The following is a 22,851-nucleotide window of genomic DNA, read 5'->3' on the forward strand; positions in this document are numbered from 1 at the left end:
AAAACGTGGCTCGACTTTGGGGCTCGGAGCTGGTTGATGTCGTAACTTAATACCCAGTTTGCCATGAGATCCTCCGCTTCGCTCTGCTTCCACATCGCCTTTCCCAGCGCTGACTGACTGACTGGGTAAACTGCTGCACACGGACATCGGCTTAGCTCGAAATTCGAGTCATTATTTTCAAAGACCATGCTGCAAACTGCTACTCGAGTGGCCACCGCGCTGAAGAAGAGCTAACGAAGGCCGCCTATCAGACGGGGATATATGGCAGCTCCAAAGGAGTTTAAGTTTCACTTAAAAGTCCAAAACATTTCAAGGATAGAGAGTATCGCAGAAACTCGATATATCATGTATTATTATATAAGGAGATAAAATATCTATACAAAAAGATGATGGAATTTCAGTCAACAAAGAGCAGTGGTCTCTTAACAAAAGCAGCTTAAGTCTTGATAAATAGCATTTAATATAACCAATATTTAATCCAAAATCATTCAATTTTTACCACCGTGTCCTGTAACTAGTACGCCGTTCTTTTTGCACCATTTATTTTCCGCAGGACGGGAACATCACCACGAGTATCCTGACATTGAAGGTAACATCGGAGAACGATAATGCCGAGCTGACGTGTCGCGCCACGAATCCCTGGTTCTCCGGTGGCGCCATCGAGGACAAGCGCATCATCCGTGTGGCATGTGAGTACATACTCCAGCATATTCCTCCTTTCCTTCTTTGGACTACCTTTTGGTAGTGTGGTATCCTGTGGAATAAAGGCTGCTGGGCATTTGGGTCTGGGTCTGGGCTCTGGACTCTGAGCTCTGAATCCGGGCCACGGCCTTCGGAGGCTTTTGTGTATTCTTAGCACAACTGCCCAGGTCCTGGGCCCATTTCAGTGTGCATGTGTGGGTGGCCGTGTGGGCCTGACCGAGGAAAGTCCAATTAGACGCATATTACGGCCAGAGCCAGCGTAATTTTATTAAGGCCAAAGGATCCACAGGATCCAGAGGAGCCAACGGATCCGGAACGGAGCCAACCAAGTTGGCTGGAGGCCACATCAACCTGTTGGCCGGCCACCTTCAGCTAAGCAGCTTATAAAATGCAGTCAAGTTGACTTCAATGTCGTGTTCTTTGACTTGCCTTGATTAAATTTGCACCGTTATGTTTCTATTGCTTTCCTTTTTTTTTTTGCTTGCCGGCCTCTATAATATTTGCAACATCCGCTTCCGACTTCCGCTTTACATTACTGCCTCCGCTGCTTTCGTTGAAGTTTTCTTGTATGGCAGGGTGCACTGCGAAAAACAAGATACGAAATTATTCTTTAGTTATTATCTTATTATTATATAATGAAATATTTTTATATTTGTGACTACCAGTTTGATTAAAAATGGTTGTTTAATGTTGCTTAAAGTTTTCATTCTTATCGAAGGATGCTGCTTTTTTCGGCGTGCATCAAACTGAGGAAATCTGAATTACCTGCACTCAAATCAGGCCAGCAGTCGACTCGATTTGCCAGCTCTTCATTTTGTGCTTCCTTTTAATAATTCAGCATAAACGTCGGCAATTTTTTCGACCGCTCAGCCCACGTCATTGACATTTGCGAGCTGTAGCATAACCACCATAACAGTAGTGGCTCCCCAGCTCCATACTCCATACTCCATTCTCCATACTTTTGAGGATGGCCGACAAAAGACTGACTGGGGGCAGGCCCAAGTGGCGCCAAGAGTCTTTGGGGCGCGTATTAGATTTTTACAACCGTAACTAATAGTCCCATTTGGCGTGTGGTCAAGAGGACGAGGCCTGCTGTGGCTCAAAGGAGCCCAAAGGAGGTACGGCAGCTGGGGCTAAGTACATTACGCAATGCTGCTGGCCAGGAGTCGCAGTTCACCTCCTCTGCTGGGCCCATTGCCGTTTATTATTTTGACTTTTATTCAGCAATTCGCTGCGCTCATTAAGCCGGATGCCGCACTTACTTACTTACTTCTTACTACTTGCTTCTTTCTTTCTACAGATCCGCCCACGGTATCGGTGCACTTGGCCAACGAGGATCCCAGCCGGCTGGTGACGCGGGCCGAGGGCCAGAATGTCACCTTCAAGTGTCGGGCGGATGCCCGGCCGCCGGTGACCAGCTACTCCTGGTTCAAGAATGTGAGTATATGACCAACTGATTTCATCTGCAGCCCACCCACTCCACTGCAACTCATCATCGTTTATTTTCACAAGCTGACGTGTATCGGACACTTTTTGAAATTCTTATTTTCAATTGCCCCAAGTGGCGCCCAAGGCGTTCACATTCTTGTGGCGCTTTAGACGCAGACACTTTTGCGGTTTAATTTAATTTGGCAATAAGAGTGTAAGAGTGAAAATGCTTCGCATTCCTGCTGTGCCCAAGGATAATGGTGGTCAGGAAGTGTGCCGACCAAGTGCTGAACTCATTTTTCATTTCAAACGTCTTATAATTGGCTCACGATGTCCATTGAAGTCTATTCGTGTTGCAAATTATTTAACTATTTATCATGCGGCAAATAAACCGAAAGAGATTGGGATTGGGATTGGGATTGCCCAACGACGACACAGTTGGATATTTATTTTGTGCTATTTTTGTGCCAATTTTGTGCTGGTCAAACGTTGACCATTGTTGACCGCCCGACTGTGACTTTGTCTTGGGCTTTTATTATTAAACCGCATGATTCTGCCATCCTTTGACAGTTTTGTCCACATGGCACATCATCATTTTTCATAACAAGCAAAAACCATAAACCCGAGCTCATATTTTTCCCAGCTCATATTTTCCCATGCCATTCTACTCTTTTAACAAATTGCCAAAATCATTTTGGCCAATGGGATGGGGATGGTTTTTTCCAAAAAACTTCTCTTTATTTAGGGCACTTTGATTTTTGATTTTCGGTTCGCCCACTTCTGGCAGTGGCATTAATAGGCTACGGGTAAAATGAGGCAAGGAATTATGAAAAACGACTGGCCAAATGTGCGCAAAAAAAAGTTATAAAGAGCCAGCGTTCGACGTCAGTTCTCTCGTATATAGATTGTTATTATCTTTTGCTTCGGAAAACTTTTTGCACTGGGTCAACTTAAACTTTTCAGGAGGGCTCGTAGCCGCAAAATGAAGTTGAAATGCCAGCGAGGAATCGAATTAAAGCCAGTATTCGAGCGAATACACAAATGAATGTGTGTGTTGTGTTGTGTTGCCAACTTTTCTGCTCTCGGCATTGTTAAATGCATTATGGCACAAGGGCCAATGCAATTACCGCCCTCCATCAGTGCAGTCATGGCTTTTTAATGAATTTTACAAATAATCAAATGATGCAGCATGGCCAATTTGCGGCGTATCTATAACGCGTGTTTCCACAGGGCTCAAATGCGTTGGTGCAAATTAGCTGTCAATGATATGGAACACACATATGTAGGTGGTGTAGGTGGTGTAGGTGGAAGGAGCTTAAGCCATTTAAATTGCATTATTATTATTATTATGAATTAATTAAATGCATGTGCAAATGTCAGCGGGGATTTCGCTGCTAAATCGAATGCATAATCGAATTATTCCGTAGTCAAGCTTTGCTAATGGAGCATTTGCATCCGCATGGAGTCACTTGTCCAGCAAAAGCGGCGACTGCGAAAAACTCACTGAGCAGCTCGAGTCGAGTGTCAAATGCTGGATGCTGAGTGCGGAATGCTGAATGCTAAATGCCGAAAAATACATTAATTTGATTCAATAAAATCCATTTATTATTTGGCCCACTAAAAAGACCGCATTAGGCGACGGCAACCGCAGCGATTCACCCACATACCAAATGGGGAAATGGCAAATAGCCGGGCGGGAAGCATTGGCTCCATTGTGGTTGCCATTTAGTGCTGCTAGTGATGGCGATGGTGATGGTGATAGTGGTGCTGATGGTGGTGGTGGTGGTGGCTGTGGGTACTGTGGCTGCTGTGGTCACTCGACAATGCAGCTGGCACCACCGCAATTTGTGCCATCTCAGGCCAGTGGGACAATACTTTTCGGCACATGTGTGTGCACTCGAAAGCAAATAGGGAAAAGCTCCCAGAATAAGTCATCAAATGATAATTATATTCCCCAAATGACTCCATATATTATATATCTAAACCTTATGTGATTGCAATAAAATCATTACATAGTTATTTAAATAGGCATAATTTCATTTATGAGTGAAGCAATACTGGCGAAAGATTTCCTAATCATTCTTCATTCTCATTCTGGATTTAAATATACAGCCATATGACCTATTTATGTACATAGAAAATAATATTTAATGAATAATTGAAGGAATTGAATGAAATTAAAGATGTTTATGGCAAGATTCATCAAATGGAATTTAAGTAGATTCATTTTTAACCATCCTCATATTATGTTCTGACTTCATCGCTTAACTTAAAGCCCAGTTTAAAGTGGCTTCGTCGCTTCACTTAAAGCCCAGCTTGGAGTGGCTTAAGCAGCTTGCCCCCAATAAATGGAATTCACAACCACAGAGCATTCCGCACCGAATTAATAACCCCTTCTTCACATTTCAGGGCATGCGAATGTCGGGCGAGAGCACGGAAATAATGCACTTGACGCAACTGGAGAGGGAGAGTGCGGGGGCGTACGCCTGCGGGGCCACAAACACGGAGGGCGAGACCCGGAGTTCGAGTCTCACTTTAAAAGTGCAGTGTAAGTACGACTGGCGAAATAAAATATACACAAACTATGTTACATGGGGCAGCAGCGCCAAAATGAAGGGGGCAACGACGTGATGAAACAGCATGGCGAACCGGAAGCGGAAGTTGCAGAATAAAATCAAAATCAACAAGCGATGGCTGCCGGAATGGGAGTTTGCAACTTTTTTTGGGGGCAACGGCGGATGGGGAAATTGCTTAGAAATGATGCATGACCGTCGCTAACTTCATCTGTAACTGTCGGGCGTTTGTTGTCCGCTTGTTTACAATTGTAAAATTCTGAAATTTCTGAAATTCATGCTGCCGCTGGCCTAAACAACCGCCATTGATTTATACACACACGCACTGACAAAACTTTCGCCTATAAATCCAGCACTCCGCAATTTTCCGCTCGCCCAAAGAGAACAACTTTTCATAAACCTCACGGTTGCAAGCAAACCGATTTTTTCACAGCCCCGGGTCGAATTTCCCCTGCCTTTTGGCCATTTCTTTTTTTGTTGAGGTGATTAATGTGGATTTCATATACTACTGCTCGCACAAGCGATTTGGTTGCATAAATCAGAGCGAAAGCTGCACAATCGACGCAGCAACTCGAGTGCTTCTTAAGTACACTATTTGGCCGGGCTCGTGTACCCACACATGGCATTTGCCATTCGCATACAAGCTCCGAGAATGGGATCCTTGAGAGCGATGGTGCGTGGCCCATTGTTGGCCGCATTTATTGTGTTGTCAGCTTACAAGCACAAGTAAGGCGAAAAAAAGAAACGTATTTTCATGTTGCCAACGCTGGAAAACCGGAACACTGCCACGTCCTTTTGGCTGCCACTTTGAAATCTGAAATCTGAAATGCATTGCTGCAGCGCCTTCGCGAGGACCTACGACAGTTTAAGTAGTTTATATTTGAAATTATGAAAGTTTTGCCGAGGGAGTCGTCTTAGCATTGAGTTTGGGCTTTAGGTAACTTTTCCCATATTTGGGCACACACACACAGGCACACACACACTGGCACACTCACTCAACAGCAACAAGTTCGCAGACAGATGGCTTAAGTATGCGACGGTGAAATGCAAGGCGGCTTGTGATAAAAGCCAAGAACGTAGTAATGAAGCTGCGAATGTTTATCTGCCTCGGCGTGACTTACATTTTAAAGGCGGCTTTCAGCACGCAATCTGTGATGCTGGCTGGAAAACCGGGATACTCGAGTATTCAAACCTGACAGACACATTTCCCTGGGGGCCAAAAGGCAGTGCTTCCGCATATCTGCTCCCATTTTACAGCCAAGTGAAAGTAAAACGCCGAGCGACTCGCTTTTCTTTCGATACCTGGCACACACCAGATTTCCCCGCTAAGCTACACATAAAATAAATATAAAAAAAAACAAGGAGGACTAGATATAAAAAGAGGAGAAGAGAACTTGGAGAACACAAACCCCCTCGTTCGTGAAACGGAAACATGTTAATTACTATGCTCAAGGCTATGTAGCTGGCTCGACTTCCCTTTGGACCCAGCAGCCTCTCCTTCTTGCCTCATATTTTTGTGTGTATTTCGAGGGGGTTTTTGGGGGGGGTTTGGGGGGCTACATCCCCCCGTGAGTGGGCGGCAGTTGTTTGCGCACCGAGGGGGCGGGCTGAACGAATTTAAAATGGAAACTTTTTGCTGCCTAACAACTCGATTCGGTGTATATTTATGAAGCTCCCTATCCACTCTCATCCTTTCAGTCTCGCCGCGCTGTAAGTCGGGCACCGAACAGACCTCCATTGGAGCCGTCAGCCTTCACTCGATCCTGGTCAAATGCGAGGTGGATGCCGATCCGCCGGACTCCGTGCGCTTCAGCTGGACGTACAACAATACCCGGAACGTGTCGCCGGTAAGTCAGTAGCACAAGTACTACTTTCTCTTTTGGGGGGCACACACGCAAAAAAATATATGTTTAAATGTGAAATATAACCCAAAAGTATTTATCAGTTATCGTTTTGTAAGGAGTCACGTTGTTAACTGGCATAACAATTGGAATTTAATTGATTTCATATAATACTCGTACAATGATGGTTGTTTGGAATCAAGTTCAAAGCAGTTGTTTCGCCGTGCATCGAACTGGGGCAATGGTAAAGGTGCATGCCTCGTCCGGAATCCAAACCGAACTTATTGTGTCTGTAATTATGCCGGGAAACGTGCTGCAGCCGGAGTCTTTGGCCCGACGACTGTCGCAATTACTCGGAATTCCATGCAGCCAGTCAGGAAGAATAGAAGTGGGCACGAGTAGCAGGAGTAGGATAGGCAGGATGGCTGGGACTTGGCACCCAAGTTCGAAGTCGGGTGCTATTAGCAGAACTTGTGCTAAATACTCGAGGGTTGTCTGGGATTTTCGTTCGACAATTCAGAGGAGCAGACGAACAATGGTCGAGGTGGGGCATCGAGCGTCGTACGTGACTGAATTAAAATTTAATCAAAATGTATAAATTCGGAATGGTGGGGCATACACACATACATACATATACCGCACCGATTCGAGGGAATTTAAAATGCAAACCGTTTAGGTGCAAAGCGAAGGACTGCAGAGCTGGCAGAAAATGGTAGAAAATGGCAAAAATACGGGAAAGACAGATGGAGGAGGAAAAATAAGCAGAATGGCTGACCAAACGAACCGAAAGACTTGCATATGTGAATCGACTTTCCTCGAAATGTCGGTCCTGGGACAGCTGTGCACAATAAATAAAGTAATTCATTTACCGCAAAAGTTATTTGAAAATCTGCACGAAAACCCCGACTGCCCCATCGACTGGCCACCGGATGACTTATACCGTCTCCAGTTCGATTCGTTTGGCTTGCAATAAAAACTTATTTGCCTTCAAATATTTATGCCCCCATCCGAACTGGGATTCGTTTTTGGTTGGATGCTCTGCTCTGCGTTTGCTTTGATTTCAATTCGATTTGCTTCGATGGGAGGGTCGATGGAGGGAGTCAATGGAGGGAGATGATGGAATTCGAGTGGAAGTGCATCCTGATCCTTCTGCCTACGTTCGCACAATGAAGACGCCCTAATCCCCGTCTGTTTACCCTACATTACAGGTGCTCAACTCGAGGATACAGTCGAACGGACTGGCCAGCACGGTGACGTACCTGCCCCAAACGGACTCCGAGTTAATAACGCTGGCCTGCTGGGCCAGCAATGCTGTGGGCCGCCAAACGACGCCCTGTCTGGTGCACATCCTGCCGGCAAGTAAGTGGAACTGGAAGTGGGGGAATCCTCCTCCCACTCAAGTCGAGTCGAGGAAGTTGTTGCCACAAGATGCCGGCACTTACCTCCATCTTCGCCGCAATTTAAACAGTACGGGTGTCGGCATTGCCACCGGTGTCGGTGTCGGTGCTGGAGTCGGAATCCTCCGTCCTCCTTCCGCCGTCCGCCCTCCTCCGCCCAGTCTATCTCTTATGCACACATAAGGATCTACTTACATAATTGGCGAGTGTGTGCCGGGTGAGGGAAGGGATGGTGACTGGAAGGACCGGGTGGCACTGACGTCGCCGGCACCGGTGTAGTTTGCCCAAAATGTTGCCAAATAATCCGCAGGTTGAACTGCCAGCCGTTGCTCCGGGACTTGGCCAACTTCGATGGTTATTAATGCAAAGTACACAGAAGCGTGGTGATGCACTCAGGAAAAGATTTTAGATACGTTGCAGAAACAACTATATAACTCTTAAGCAATATAGTAAATTTTGTATATTATGTAGATCTACTCATATAAATTGACCGCAAATCACCCGTTAAACGATTCAAAAATTAAAATAGGGTTTTTGCCTTTTGAACAGAAAGCACTTTTAGTTTGGTAACATTTTAAAGACAGCATAGAATTATATACCAATTTAGTTATCCCCACTTTGTGCATCGCACCCTTGGGCCAAAATTAAAGCTGACTGCCATAATTTTAGGGGCGTAGTCGCCGGTCTTTATTTTTGTTTTAACGTGGCAACGCCTGCATTTGCGGCAAAGTGGCGCTTTAAGGCGACGGGAGCTGCGTTTAAATGCAATTACGGCTGGGGTGGCCACCCCATTTGGCCATTAAGTCCCGGCTTGTCTATGACTATGACTATGACTAACTGCTATATCTGGATACCCATTGCCACCTTTTTCTGCAGACACCCCGGAGGCACCGAAGGCCTGCGAACTGCGCAACGACACCGTCCTGGAGGTGGTCTGTGTGGCGGGCAGCGACGGAGGACTCTCGCAGTACTTCATGCTGGAGGTGGTGGGCGGTGACCCACTCTACGCAGGAGATCCGGGCGGATCGGCGGGCCAGGGACGTGGCCAGTTCAGCGAGGCCATCGGCCTGGGCGACAACGAGATATCCACGCTCAACGATCAGGTGAGTGGCACTGCATCGGGCACTGAATTCAGTTAGTCTAAGTTGATAAGTTCCGGCAGGGCAAACGCAAATTGCTCAATTAAATTAAAATTTACTCACGGTTCGGCAAACAGCTGCCAGCTAAAAGCGAAACAGAATCAGTTGCAGCATCTGATTCAGATTCAGAATCGGGGTGAATATAAGATAGATCCGAGTTCTGAGTGCGAGTGTGGAGCCGTGCGAGTGTGCAATAATTCACTGGAAATCCATATGGTCAATTAGTGTGCATGTCCTTTGACTTTTCTGCTTGAATTATTAATAAGTATTTTGGGGGTGCCATGGGTGCATGGACGGGGGTTTTCTTCAGCTCAACTCGAGTGTAAAAGGGACAACATAATTAATGCTGTGGGTCTGGTCCCCAGGTCCGATGATTTTACCCTTTGTCCAGCCACTCGGGGAGTGCATGCTGAGTTATTAAATTATCTCTGTCACTCCTAGATGGGAATATCATATGAAAATTTCATTTCATTTCGTTTGGCTGCCCTCAGCAGCCTTGATGAAGCGCTGAAGCTGGCCGGGCGAGTTTATTAGCAAAGTAGCCAAGCGCAAAGCTCATCACTAGGATGGTCATGAAAATGAAAATGAAAATGCTACAACCATGATGATGATGATGATGACCGTGCTGCTGATGATGATGATGATGGCCCGACATCATCTCCGGACTCTGACCCACGCCCTGGCTGCTCCTTTGGCAGGCTCCTTTGCAGCTTTAAAGTTTCATGCTAGATAAAGGACACACACATTCGCAGTGGGCCGTGGGATTGGGGGCGGGGGTGAGGTTGGAAAAGTGCCGCAAGGACAACATAAATTACTTACGCTTACTTGAGTGGGAATTTGTGCGTAACCAACGAAGCTCACTCGATTGTGTCCCATTACGGCAAACGGATATTCAGTTTTAAATTTTAGACAGTGTCCTGTTTCTGTTTCTGTTTCTCTTTCAGTTTCAGTGGCTGTTTCTCTTCTTTTTTTTTCGTGGGCTTCAGTACAGTTGTGCCTCCGTATTTTTCAGGCATGAGCAATTATTTATGCGTTGGGTCTGCGAATGGGACAGAAAAGTAAAAATACATGGCATACTTTGCAGCGTGTGGCGAGTGAATTATAAATGCGCCTCTTGTCATGCCCGCATTCCAAATCAGCCAAAACATACACAAAATATATATATATAACATAAATGTCTATAATTCCAGGCGACATCTGCACCCATCTTCCGCATGCAGGAGAACAGTCCACAGTTTCGTTTGAATAATTTAGAGCCGGGACGTGAATATCAATTTTTAGTTTACGCCGTCAACGCCAAAGGACGAAGCGAGCCGCCGGTGGTGATTGAGAATGTACGCGTGGCCGCCCAACTGGGACCATATGGTGAGTGCCCCAATCCCCAAATGTGATCCCTGTCCTGTCCTGTCTTCTGTTTTCTGCCCCCCAAGAAAATAGCGACCCGATACTTCACAGTTGAGAGGCGGAAGCTCAAAAACAAAAAAAGGCAGAACTCTTCTGCTAATCACATAAAGAGCACGAGTTATGGCCACCCGAGTTGCTAGTTTGTGGGTCACTTCTTTTCCAAGGCCAATAAAATGCCCAAAAAACCTGAACATGAAACTGTAACCAAAGCCGAAACCGAAACTGAAACGAACTGAAACTGGAACCCTTGAGCAGCTGAGGACGGAACTGTCTAATTCAACGCTTGACTGCATTTTCAAATCAACGCAAGTTCGGGGAAATCGTCTTCAATCAGCCGCCGCGAAAAGTTCGCACATGGCGTCACAGGGACACAGGGACACAGGGAGGTCCTTAGAGCGCAAAAGAGATGCGAGCCTGAAGACTGCCTAACTGCCTAACAGCCTCACGAGCTGGGATGCCAGTGCCACCCCAAAGGACGAGACGCCCTTTTCTAATCCACTGACTGAGTTATGCAGTGGAGCGGAAAGCATTTCAGCATTTTCCATCAATTCTTTGAGTGGGGCACACGCATATTACGTATACGCAGGGGCGTGTAGCAACAGCCTCTTCATTTTGCTCCTGCCTAACGACATAATGCGACTGCCAGTCGCTGTGTGTGTGTGTACACACATATGAGGTCCTGCGAGCTGCGTATGTGTGTTTGTGTGAGCCAAACGTAAGCGGAATTGCTTCAATTTTCGTTTTGCTTAACGGCCACCGTAGACACTTTTCTTTTATTGTTCCTTTCGCCATTCGCAGCTCTCACAGCTCGCACACAACTACGAGAGTACGACAACAATGCTGTCATTATTTTCATGCTGATTTTTATTTTTATCTGCATTTCCATTACCATTTCCACATCCACTTCCATTTTTCCCTCCTTTTTTTGGCCATTTTCATTTCGCTTTTCGCTTTTCGTGCGCTTTCCTCGCCCAGTTAGCCATAAATCAGTCATATTGCCCGATTTAATGGGGCTAATTGCATTTGATACGCAAATGTTCGATTAACCGCACTCACTAGATTTTCGGAACGCACTCAATTCGCCGGCGAAACCTATTTACATGAAACAACAGCTGCCCGGCATTTCTCGCCGAGTTACTTATGTATGTTAATGGGCTGCCGCAGACTCGTAAATTCGGCCTCTGTGATTGCACAGCCGAGACCATGGACTTGGCAATCCCCATTTCGGTGGCTGGGGATCCTTCTAATTTATGCGGAATTTTAACAACCACCTAGCTCACGCAGATTTTCATATGTGGGCCGCTAAGTTCCAACAAACCAGTTCAAGAATATAAATAAAATGAAGCCAAATCAGCTGACGCTGATTTAAATCAGTTTACGCAGAACTCATCAAGAGAATTTATTACACTAAGGAAAACGTGAAAAATATCAGGCAAAGTGGCCACTTGAGCCGGCAGAAAAAAAGCATCAAAGCCGTATAAATAAGGAAAACAATGTTGGCAAAGGCGAAGGACGAAGGACGAAGGTCGGGAATGGAGCAAACTGATTAAAAAACAGGCTGAGATGCCGTGAACCATGGCATCAGAAGCCAGCCAATTTCCAGACGATCCACACGGGCCGGGCAATAACAAAAATTAAATTGAGCCGCAGGTGTAGGCAATTTCCACTCAAACGCTCACTTCAAAAGCCACGACGATGGCAAAGGACCAGCAGCCAGGACATGAAAATCTGAAAATCGGGAAAACCTGAAGGAAAGGAAGGCTGGTCCTGGCAATGTTTCAATTCCGAGGCCGTTGCTTTGACGGCCCGCAAATGGAGCGGAAACGCTTGGATGCCAACGAAAGTGGAGGGGAGTGGCTGGCATTAACGAATGTCTGGCATAAATCTTGCCCGGGGATCATCTTACAATCAGTTTGGCCCTGGGGCTTGGCTCGCACATTATGTTGCAATTTCCGCTGGCTGGAAATCTAATAAATATAAACAATGCCGCTCACATGTTGCTCATAATTGCCGAGGCTTAGCGGCAAGTGCCATCAGTTCTAATCGCTGGCAATAAGTGTGGCCGAAATGGCCTTTGATTTTCATAATTTCTCCACCGCAGCAGCCACTATTTATCATACCGCCAGATCTCATACGAGTATAACTGAGCACCCAGCGATTTGGCTAATTTCAATTTTCAACCCAATTTGCCCCGCTCACAAGGGCCCCGAAAAAAGAGGGAAAACACAATAAGCAAACAGTCAGAAGCAATCAGTTAGGCAAAAGAACACGGCACATCACAGAAAAACAAATAAATAAATAAATAAATAAACGGCACGGCAGCGAGGCGGGGCAAACAGAAATCAGCAGGAGCATCAAACTAATTCCGAGCAAATAACAAATCATTGCTAGGAGCCCTCCAACTATCTGATGCTCCATCTACGATCCATGTCGGTGCACTGGAAAAAGTAAACGTGCCAAAACTTTGCAGACACTGGCCAATAGTCCCTGTTAAATATTTAAAAGTATATGTAGTATTAAGCTTTAATGCATGACCTTTGTTTGGGTTATTTTTGTTCAGTGAATGTAATGGTATGCCCGCCCTTTTCGTTCCAGATGAATCCATTCTGTCCGAGGACCCAACGCCCGCAGAAACAACACATCATGGGGGCGGCGGTGTGGGCGGCAGCGGGAGCTCCAGCGGCCTGGGCACCGGCGCCAGCACGGGCAGCGGCCCGGAGAAGCAATCGACGCTGCTGATACTCGCCGCCGTCGTGGTGATAGGCGCCGTCGTGGTGACGTCAATTATCGTGGCCGGCATCGTCGTGGTCTGCCGGCACAGGCCGCGGCCACCTGAGCCGCAGGAGGTGCGCAAGAGCATGCGGTGAGTCGGGAGCCCCTTTTGTTTTGTGGTCTCCACATCCACATCCGTATCCACATCCACATCCACATCCATCCGGATGCTGGGAAAACTAATAATGAAATTGTTGGCTGCGGATGTGTGTGTGCAGAAATAATTACTGAATTATTTATGTGGGGCACGTGACTGACAGCCGAGGATGAAGAAAAGCCGCGCGCAAGTTGTGGGCGAAAAACGTAGCATACTTTCTTGCGCATTCCTCGCTTATGACTACTATTACGCAGAAAGTAATTAAATGACAAGCCGCTCAATCAATTGGGGGGAGGGGGAGCCGCACTTTAAACTCACCTGCCTGCAGAAAGGTTAAATTGGCCAATCCGGAGCTGATGGTAAATGTGGGGTTCATTAAGGCGATCGCCTAAGCACTTTGAGGCCGCCAATCGATTAGAGCCGAGCACGCACCTGCCCAGTAAATTATGCTTAGTCTGTAATTAAATTAATTAAACCTGCACCTGACGACCGGGCCACAGAGCCCAACAGGGTCAAAGTCCAACGGAAAAGAATGGCCGTAAACGAGGTCCGGAAACGAGGCAGCCGCACAAGTTAGAGTTTCCATTTAAGATAGGAAATCAGCGCTGTATCTGCGAAAGGGTCGCGCCCCGTGGGTGGATAATTAAGCAGCTGCTTAGCTGATGAACTCGTCCTTGCCACCCTTCCCCCTCCCCTACCCCTTCGCCTGCTGGCTAATGAAAAATAAACACAGTGTGCCCCTTCCCAGCTTTTGCATCGACGTGGCACAGGGTCCAATGCCGATGGTATCCTCCTTTCTTTGATTTCGGGCTGGCCCCACTGATTGCTCAATAATGAATTCGGGCAACCACTTCAAAGCGGAATCCAACGAAATATTAATTATAGTAGCTGAAAATAGTCGCGGGCACATCAAAGCGAATCGCATGCGGGTCATTAAATGGTCATCACAACTGTCAAACGCGCTCCATGGCGTGCATAAATAAAACGGGCCCACCTGCGATTCCATCCCCTCACCCCTCACCCTTTTCAAATTTGAATATGGAGGTGCCCCCTCCCTATTTTCAGTGGCATGTGCGTCTATGCATAAATTTTAATGATTTGCCTTTTGCGGCAAAGTATTAGTGCAAATATTTGATGCACACATGTGCGCATTGCTGACTGATAAGAGAGACATACGGCATAATAAGCACCACCGTTGGCATTGGTTTTATATTTAATTTACAATGGACCGTCGAGCAGGCTGATGAAAATTCGAGGGTCCTCAAGGGAAATGGTAATATTTTCACCAATATTTATCAATGCAAGTGCCGCGTCGATAGCGAAACGCGCATTAAATCCGCTTTGCAAAAGGCGCAAAACGCGAATATTGCGCATCCGCCGTGTGCATCGCAGCCGCGGCAACCGAACGAATTTATTTTATTTTCTGGTTTTCGAAACACCCAACCACCCACCACCCACTTGCAAAGTTGCCCAGTCGTTCCCCAGGTGATGGCGGGGCCTTGAATGTAGCTGTTTATATTGAAATTCGAGTCGCCTGGCTTAGTTTGTCCAGTTTGCTAAGCGGTTTCGCCGCACCTTGGGAACTATTAGCCGTTCAACTTTGTCCATGTTTTTTTCCATATTTTTCAATGTCTGATTTTTTCGCATTTTTCTCGGTTTTTTAGGCCGGCGAGAAACGATGTGCCGAGCATGTACATCGAGGAGGACGAGCTGAACGAGCTGGAGGAGGGCGGCGGACGGGCGGCGGAGATTAGGGCGCGTGTGGCCCCTCCCAATTCGCACCTGTGCGGCGGCGGCGGCATGCCGATGCCCGGCGGCGTTGGGTCGAGTGGCGGTGCCATTGTGGGCGTGGCCGGGCCCCATCACTACATCTCCGAGAGCTTCATCCAGTACGCGCAGCCCAGCCTAAACGGTACTATTCCAAAATCTATACTCAACAAGCTGTAGTATGTAGCTATGTAGTTATGTAGTTATTTATCCGTAGTCCTAGTCAAGTAGTCATCAATTTATCAGTCCTTGTATCTTGTATCTATGCATCCGTGCTTTGAGACTGCGATTGCGATTGCGATGGCGATTGCGATTGTGATTGCATCCCCAATTGATTTTGCTCAAGAACTTTTGAGTTGCGACTCGAGTGCGCACTGGATATTAATTTTGTATTTGTACTCGTAGCTTTAGTTGATTGACTTGCCTTATGTAGAAGTGCACTTGCCTGTATATATATTTAGCACACATAACTCACATGATTTGTAGCCATTATGTAGATTAGTTTAACATCTTGTTTTCGGTTAAACAATGCAAAGCGAATAAATTGTCAAAATCGTTTTGGAATGCACACGAACTGAAACTGGCAGCTCACACAACAAGACACACATTGTTTTTTCTTTCTTTTTAATAATTTATGATTGCGCAATAATTGATATGCAATTGAATAGTTAGTTAAGTATCTGGCATGTGAGTAGTGTGAATAGTGGACGCGCAGGAGATCAACGCACCACAGGCAAAACAATTAGGTTGGCTTGAGCTGGCGCTAATGATGCGGTTGAACACTGAATTGGCTGGCAACTAATGAATTGGAGCACATGTAAATGAAAAACTAATTGCCCCCCATTTGGCATTCACGAAAGTAGCTTATGGCATTCGAGTACACACTTTTTCCAATTAGCGCAGATCAAAGTGTTTAATTTCGTTGCATTTGCGTTGATTCGCTTTCGATTTGATTGCGATTTCGAATGAGTTGAGCGACTGAAGCGTTTAGAGTCGAGCATTTGGAAGATATTTCGCATTAGCCGGGCACCCGATATATAGACCACCTAAGTTCCACCAACTTCCCGCCTGACCTAGCCATAGTACTACCCCCTCACTTTCTCTATAACTCCGCCTCTTTCTCTGTTTCCACTTCCCTGTCTTTGAAACTAACTAACTCCGTAGGTAGCGCAACACTATCCACTCGCTTTCCAACTGTCTTAATCCTCGACTTGAAGTTGAAGTTGTAAATACCTTTGCCCAGTATTTAAAGCAATGTAGTGAGTCCCCACACTCCACAAGTAAACGAGCAGCGTTGTCCTTTGCCAGAGAGTCCTAACTCCTAACTATACCATGTTATCCATCCACCCAGGCGACGTGCTGCTGCCCCTGCTCGTTACATCCAGCCAGCCTTGCAGCACTAACTCCACCATCTCGAGCGTGGTCCTGGCCATGCCCCAGGCGAAACTATGTCCTGATCCTGCGAGCCGAAACACTGCCTGGCCGCCCGAATGTATGCAAAGTAAATTTTATGTAACTAAATCCGTGCAGCAGGTCGAACGACACAACCCAAGCCAGAAACTGCAACTGAAACCGAACCCGAACCCGAAACCGAAACAGACACAGATACAGATACTGAAACTGAAGCTGAAACAGGAACAACTGCACTTGCAGCTGCAGCAGATGGGCAGCCATGTCTGAACCCAAAAATTCTCTGTCGAATTTGTCAGTTGGAGATGTAGTAGATGCAGTAGTATGCAGGAGGGATGTCCGCCTCTCAAGTATTTTTAATATCCCCATACCCGAGAACATTGCTACAGCACTTGCTCCATTTCACATTTTAATTTGTCGTCCATTTGGCAGCCCAATTTGCGTTGCTTGTTACGTTGCCACATCCCTGCACTCACATGTCTTTCATCTGATTTCCTTCATTCCCTTTGTGCATTTGTAATTATTTTGGCTTGGCTTTGTTGCCAGGCAAAATGCCGCAAAAAATATGCAGAAATTTCCTTTCGTTTGCGGCATTCCCCATGATTTTCTTTGATGCGATTGCTAACTCGGTTTTGATGCAGCGCAGATACGAGTAGATTTTCTGCCGACTGCATCTGAGATATTAAATCAAAGCTAATTGAAGCATATGAGCATTTCTTTCCCCAGCAATTCAAGGCTAGATACACATTAGACCGGCGCATCGGAGAGTGCAGGCAAATATTGTTTTTAAAAAGGATAAATGCAGCACAGCCCCCAGACAATCGGGGAAGTGCGGGGAACAAGAGGCTGTTTGCTTAGACATTGTTTTTTGTTGACATTTCTGTTTATTCTCCTCTGTAGCTACATATATGGGCTATCCACACTCCATGTCGCTCATGTATCACTCAGTGCAGTGCCAAGTTATTTTGGGATAAATCGCATAAATTTCGGAGCACAGTCGACGCACTGGCAAACAAACATATGTACTATGTGCGTAAACATGCCTCAGACAGCAACAAATTTGCAAAATATTTTGCTGCCTTAACCCATTTCGCCCGCTCTCACACACTTTAACCCCCTCCTCCACCTCCCAAAAGCTCAGCTCACTCTGTTTGCTGTGGCAGCTCGGGCAGACTTTGTTTTAACTTGGAATTGCATAAATTTTAATTATTTCGAAAGCACTAAATTAAAACACAAAAATAAGCACAAAGGCACACACAAACACCAGTGAGTTCTGCCTGCGCCTGACGTGCCGACATGCCGGCAAATGCAAATATTATTTAATGGGCAGATGTGTCGTATACGTGATATTATTGCTAACACAACATCATCGCTCCTCCCTTCTGTTTCACTTCTTGCCCCCCGAAGCGTGGGTTCAAATGTCGCAAATTAGCTAAATTTGATTTTGTCAGCGATTTAATTTTATATTTTCATTACTTGCAGCATGTCCTTCCGCTCGTTAATATCATCGTTTTTTTTATTTTTTCTGTTTTTTGCACTACCCCCTGGCAGGCTGTTTAATTTATGTGCGCCGGGAGCTTGTGGGGCATGTGACATGACACGACTCACATACATCCACACACACCCACATTCGGAATTCCCGCTCCAGTGCCGGAGCTCTGCCCTTTCACCCGGCAGAACGTAAACCAAGTCAACTGGCTTACAACATGGCACTAACAAGTGCCAAAGTCGGGCTCAAGTGCGCCGAAGGAGCGGTCCACAAAATTTTCTTGTAGCTGTTGCAACTAGAAACACACACAGTTTGGGAACTCTCTTCGCTGGGATTACACTGAGCTGCAAAGCGGCTTAAGCGATTCCCTCGAAATCTGATTGGGCAGCAAAAGTATTAGATTTCATCGAGATTTCTATTAGAACGGGGACACATTGCCAAATACAGTTTTTTAGCTCTGATGCAGGTGTTTCACTCTGTTGACTAGTATAGTAATGCCTTTGTTGTTATCTTTCTGAGCTTTTCACAACCTAGTTTCCTATTATTGAATGCTATTTACCTCTGTTTTTGCCAAAGAGAACAATGCTGAGTTAGAGTAGTAAAGTTCCCAAGTTGCTGCTGCCCAGGAATTCATAGTTCCCGCATTTACGCAGCGCCGTCAAATTGAAATAAAAAGGTCCTGGAAAGAGCAAAACGCTTACAGCGCCGTAACTCAAGGCAAACAAGTGAGTGAATGTGAATGTGTATATGCATATGTGTACACACTCACGGGCCGGGAAAAGACACCCATTCGCATCTTTACATCTCGGCAGTTGCTGTCATTAGCCAGCATTTTTAATTGCATATGCCAGTCTCCCGTGCTCCACCGTACAGGTGGCACTGCTGGCACTGCCACCGAGCAACGGAATCCCCCAGAGCAGTCAAATTCGTTTGGCTTTTTTGTGCCCTTCCACCGCCCCCTCCTGCAGCCCTATCTGCGTATGGTGGTGATGATGGCATGAGATGTGGAACTGCTGCTTTTTTGTGCACATTTGTTTCATTTTCATGCTGCTCCATTCATTTGGCCCGGCATCGCGTTTTTGTCTCATTGTTGCCGTTTGTCTTGCTGCTGCTTGTGTGAGTCAAGAGTCGCGAATGTCTGAGCCACGTTTGTGTGGCCTTCGTCCTTGCTGGCCCGGCTTTTTCTATGCGTATTTGGATTGTAAGTAATGCGAGTGGGTTGTCGGTTGTATCTGGTAAGGTTTTAGGTTGTACGTTGTAGGTTGTAGGTTTCATGTGCACTCCAGCGGCACTCGTCTAATTAGACAAAGTTGAGACCCAGCCACACAGCAGCCACTCGAAATGAGCACACGGCGCCATTTGCTGCGGCTGTGTGATGTGATGGCATGGTGGCATTATCTTAAAGACTCCTTAAAGCACATGTGTGTGTGTGCGAGTGTGTGTGTGTATCGGTCTGCGAGCTCTCACTTTGATGTCTCTGTCGTGCCACAAAAAATGCCGCAGAATTTGCCTGAGCAACATTGTTTATGCGGCAGCAGAGGAATTACACAGCAAGAAATCACTTACCTACTACTTATAGTGCCCTCACAGTCACATGATCCTCAAAAGGATTAAAAACAATCCGAAGGAATGTGTTTGAAGTATTAGTGCTTCTGAGAACCTGAAAAATGTTCGTGCAGCAAAGGCATCAATTAAAGTCATTTACCATTCAGCGGAATACTTAATTCAGTTCCACGAATGCTTGGAAGCAACTTGTGGGCTGATTATTATTTTTGATTTCCAATTCTGTATGATACAATTTTCTTTTTGTGCACACACGCACTCGCTGTCCGGAATCCTCAATGTCAGCGCTGTTCATTCATTTGTCGCCGCACTTCCGTTTCCGCTGCCACACCCCCTCCCTCGCACTTTCCCGCCCTGGCACCATTGCCTTTAGTAGATTTTTCCGCTTTTTGTGTGGGCCATCCAGGCTGGCAACATTTTTGCGACTTTTGACATTTTTTAATGCTGTCAGGCATGGCGTGAAAGTAAACGTGAAAGGCCACAGCCACAACCAAAGCCTCCCAAGTACCACACACACACACGTAGAAACTCCAGAGAGCTGCCTTAGTTTGTGCGCCTTTATGGCCCAGAGACGCCACACAAATGTGACATAAAAGGCGATAATAATAAAATATCACAGGGTGCTCGGTACAGAGCCACATCAAATGGCAAACTGCAAAATCGTAAACAACAAGCGCTAGATGACGCTCAAGATTCACTTGATTCACTTCATTCACCCCTGCGACACAATAAGTTGGACCACAATAAAAACCCAGACTCAGTTGCGCCTCCACATGAATTCTGGCGAAAAGTGCCATAAAAATTAAGAAATTGTTGAATTATTTTACGTTTACGAGCGGAAGGGCCAATGGAGACGAGGAGGAGGTCCCTGTGAAATAAAGTGAATATTTATATCGAAATCTTGTTGATGTGGACGTTTCATGTTATCTCGCTTGTGATTTCTGTTTCTGTTGCTGTTGCTATTGCTGTTGTTGTGGCGTTTTATTAGATGCTATATTATTTTGTTATCAGCGCACAATTGGTCACGCTTTCGCTACGTAATTGCTAATGGCTCTCTTTTTCTTTTCGCCTCTCAAAATAATAATAATTTGCAACTCTGTGTTATGATGTCATTTTGCAAGTGTTGTGAATCTGAAAAGCAATAGAAAGCAACCAAAACCAAATCAAATCAACCAAACAAGCCAAACCAAACTAATCGGTATAAACATTTTGCCTTTGTCTCTCTATTCCCGGCTACACCCACACTTACACTCACTTACCCACACACACATACGAACTCATTACTCACTCTCACATGAATTTATGTCTCACCCACACAAACACAAACACTCACACACACACTCACACCGCCATCCTTTACACATATGCCATTGTTGTTGATTTTGTTTTATACCAACCAACCAAAGTGTATATTGCAGACCCGGATCTGATATTGCCGCGCGGCGAATTGGAATTTACGACCCTGGATCCAACGCTGAAGTAATTGTAAAAAGTAATAATAAATATCTACACACACACACACACATACACACACCCATAGACACACACACGAGTGGGCTCACTCGCGGTGAGGCCTCATAATTCACGGGCATTTCATTAAACATAGCTGTAAATTTTTAGCATAAATTTAAATGCATTAGCGTAAAGGTAAATCGTGTTGCGTAACGTTTAAGCGGAAAGGCAAATAGATAAGGATAAACCATTTTGTAATTGTCAGCCATTAAGTGTCATTGAAACCGCTGAAGGCGGATGCAAAATCAAAACCAAACAACCAAAAAAAACCAAATACGAGCATAAATATATAGAAACCCAGAAGCTGCGCTATAAATACGCTACAAACTTGTAACTGAAATCAAAAGTATGAAACATGTAAATACAACACTCACTACACACCACACACACTCATTTTGCTGTTGCACCATCGACTGTACATAGAGAAACGGGCAAACATTAATCAAACTGCATTTAAATGTTAAATATTAATTGTAATTAATGAACAACTAGCCCGTAAGCCAGTAGTATAGTAAGTAAGTAAGTAAGCCGTGTGTATTGAAAGTGTAATTAGACTCATAGAGCCAACTAAGAGTTATTGGCCAACTGACTTTGCACCAGGTATCTGTTATCTGTTACCTGCATCGGATGTGTGCAAATATCTGGCCATTTATCCATTAATGTCTGCATAGCCATATAGCATTCATTAGCTAAAGTTCCAGTCTGTCCCATCCTGTTGCTGTCCGATCATTTGAAATATTGAAATGTTTCCAACAGCCAGCAGCAATTCTGGGCCCACGGCCCGCCCACTTTTCCGCCCTGATCCGGCACTTTCAGGCGCTATTTATGGCAATTCCATGAATATTCTATTACCCCAATAAGCCGAACTGACGGCCAAGATGAATAACAGCCGAAAAAACACGAAACACACAAAACAACAGCCAAGTGGGCCATGCTCGAGTGCATAATGAATAAATGTCGAGTGAACGGCCAATTCCCAGGATCCTCAGCAATTCCACTCACACAGGACTCACACAGGACTCCCCCACAACTCGAACTACAACACAAACTCGAAGTCAAACAATAAATGCGAATTCAGTGTAAATGTTATAAATAATTAAAGTAACCGAGCAAAGTACGACATAAAAATAATAATAACAGTAATAATAATACGCCATACACTTTACACAGTACTCCAATGTAATTCGAATTCTAATTTCAAATATACAAACATAAAGTGAAATGGCAGACTAGCAAAATATACAGTGCGTATGCGTAATAAAATAAATTGAAATTCATATATATATACAAGTATATATAGGTGCATACAAATGGAAACAGTATGTCGTTCTCTGTCTCTGTCACTCTGAACAAAACCAAACTGATTGTTTTTAAGCAAAGTTAGATTTATAAATAAATTAAATTTAAATGCGAAACGAGCAAGGAGAAACGAGAAGCGCAAACTTAAAAGTGAAATACATTAATAACTAAGTCGAAACTACTGAGTGTGTTAATAATACTGAATACTGAATAAATAAACAAGATTCAAACCAAACTCTGAGCTGCCCCTTTCAAATCAATTCCAATTAAACGGACGATTCGTCGTCGCACATCAAAGCGAAGATTAATGCCGCCGCGCCTTGGTCCACCAGCAGCAGCCTCCGAGTCCTGTTTGCCCAACTTTGGTTTGGCTTGGCCAGGGGTTAAGTGTTATTAATGCGGAGCAAATCCTGCGGCGCTGCAGACGCTGCTGCTGCGGATGCAGCCTGATTGCCACT

At 45.4% G+C, this 22,851-nt stretch overlaps 1 protein-coding gene across 1 annotated transcript in view; it reads left to right on the forward strand.

The window, feature by feature from the left end:
• Positions 1-22,563, forward strand: part of LOC122620297 (nephrin) — a 71,446-nt gene extending 48,883 nt beyond the window's left edge. Inside the window, exons 8-17 of the mRNA XM_043797683.1 lie at positions 554-689; positions 2,003-2,139; positions 4,540-4,678; positions 6,402-6,550; positions 7,753-7,903; positions 8,818-9,044; positions 10,271-10,445; positions 13,080-13,347; positions 15,018-15,265; positions 21,001-22,563. Of these exons, the coding sequence (XP_043653618.1) occupies positions 554-689; positions 2,003-2,139; positions 4,540-4,678; positions 6,402-6,550; positions 7,753-7,903; positions 8,818-9,044; positions 10,271-10,445; positions 13,080-13,347; positions 15,018-15,265; positions 21,001-21,065 (1,695 nt within the window). The 3' untranslated portion in view covers positions 21,066-22,563. The remainder of the gene's footprint in view (positions 1-553; positions 690-2,002; positions 2,140-4,539; positions 4,679-6,401; positions 6,551-7,752; positions 7,904-8,817; positions 9,045-10,270; positions 10,446-13,079; positions 13,348-15,017; positions 15,266-21,000) is intronic.
• The last annotated feature ends 288 nt before the right edge of the window (positions 22,564-22,851 follow it).

This window comes from Drosophila teissieri, chromosome 3R (assembly GCF_016746235.2).
Source record: "Drosophila teissieri strain GT53w chromosome 3R, Prin_Dtei_1.1, whole genome shotgun sequence".
NCBI classification, from domain to species: Eukaryota; Metazoa; Arthropoda; class Insecta; order Diptera; family Drosophilidae; genus Drosophila; species Drosophila teissieri.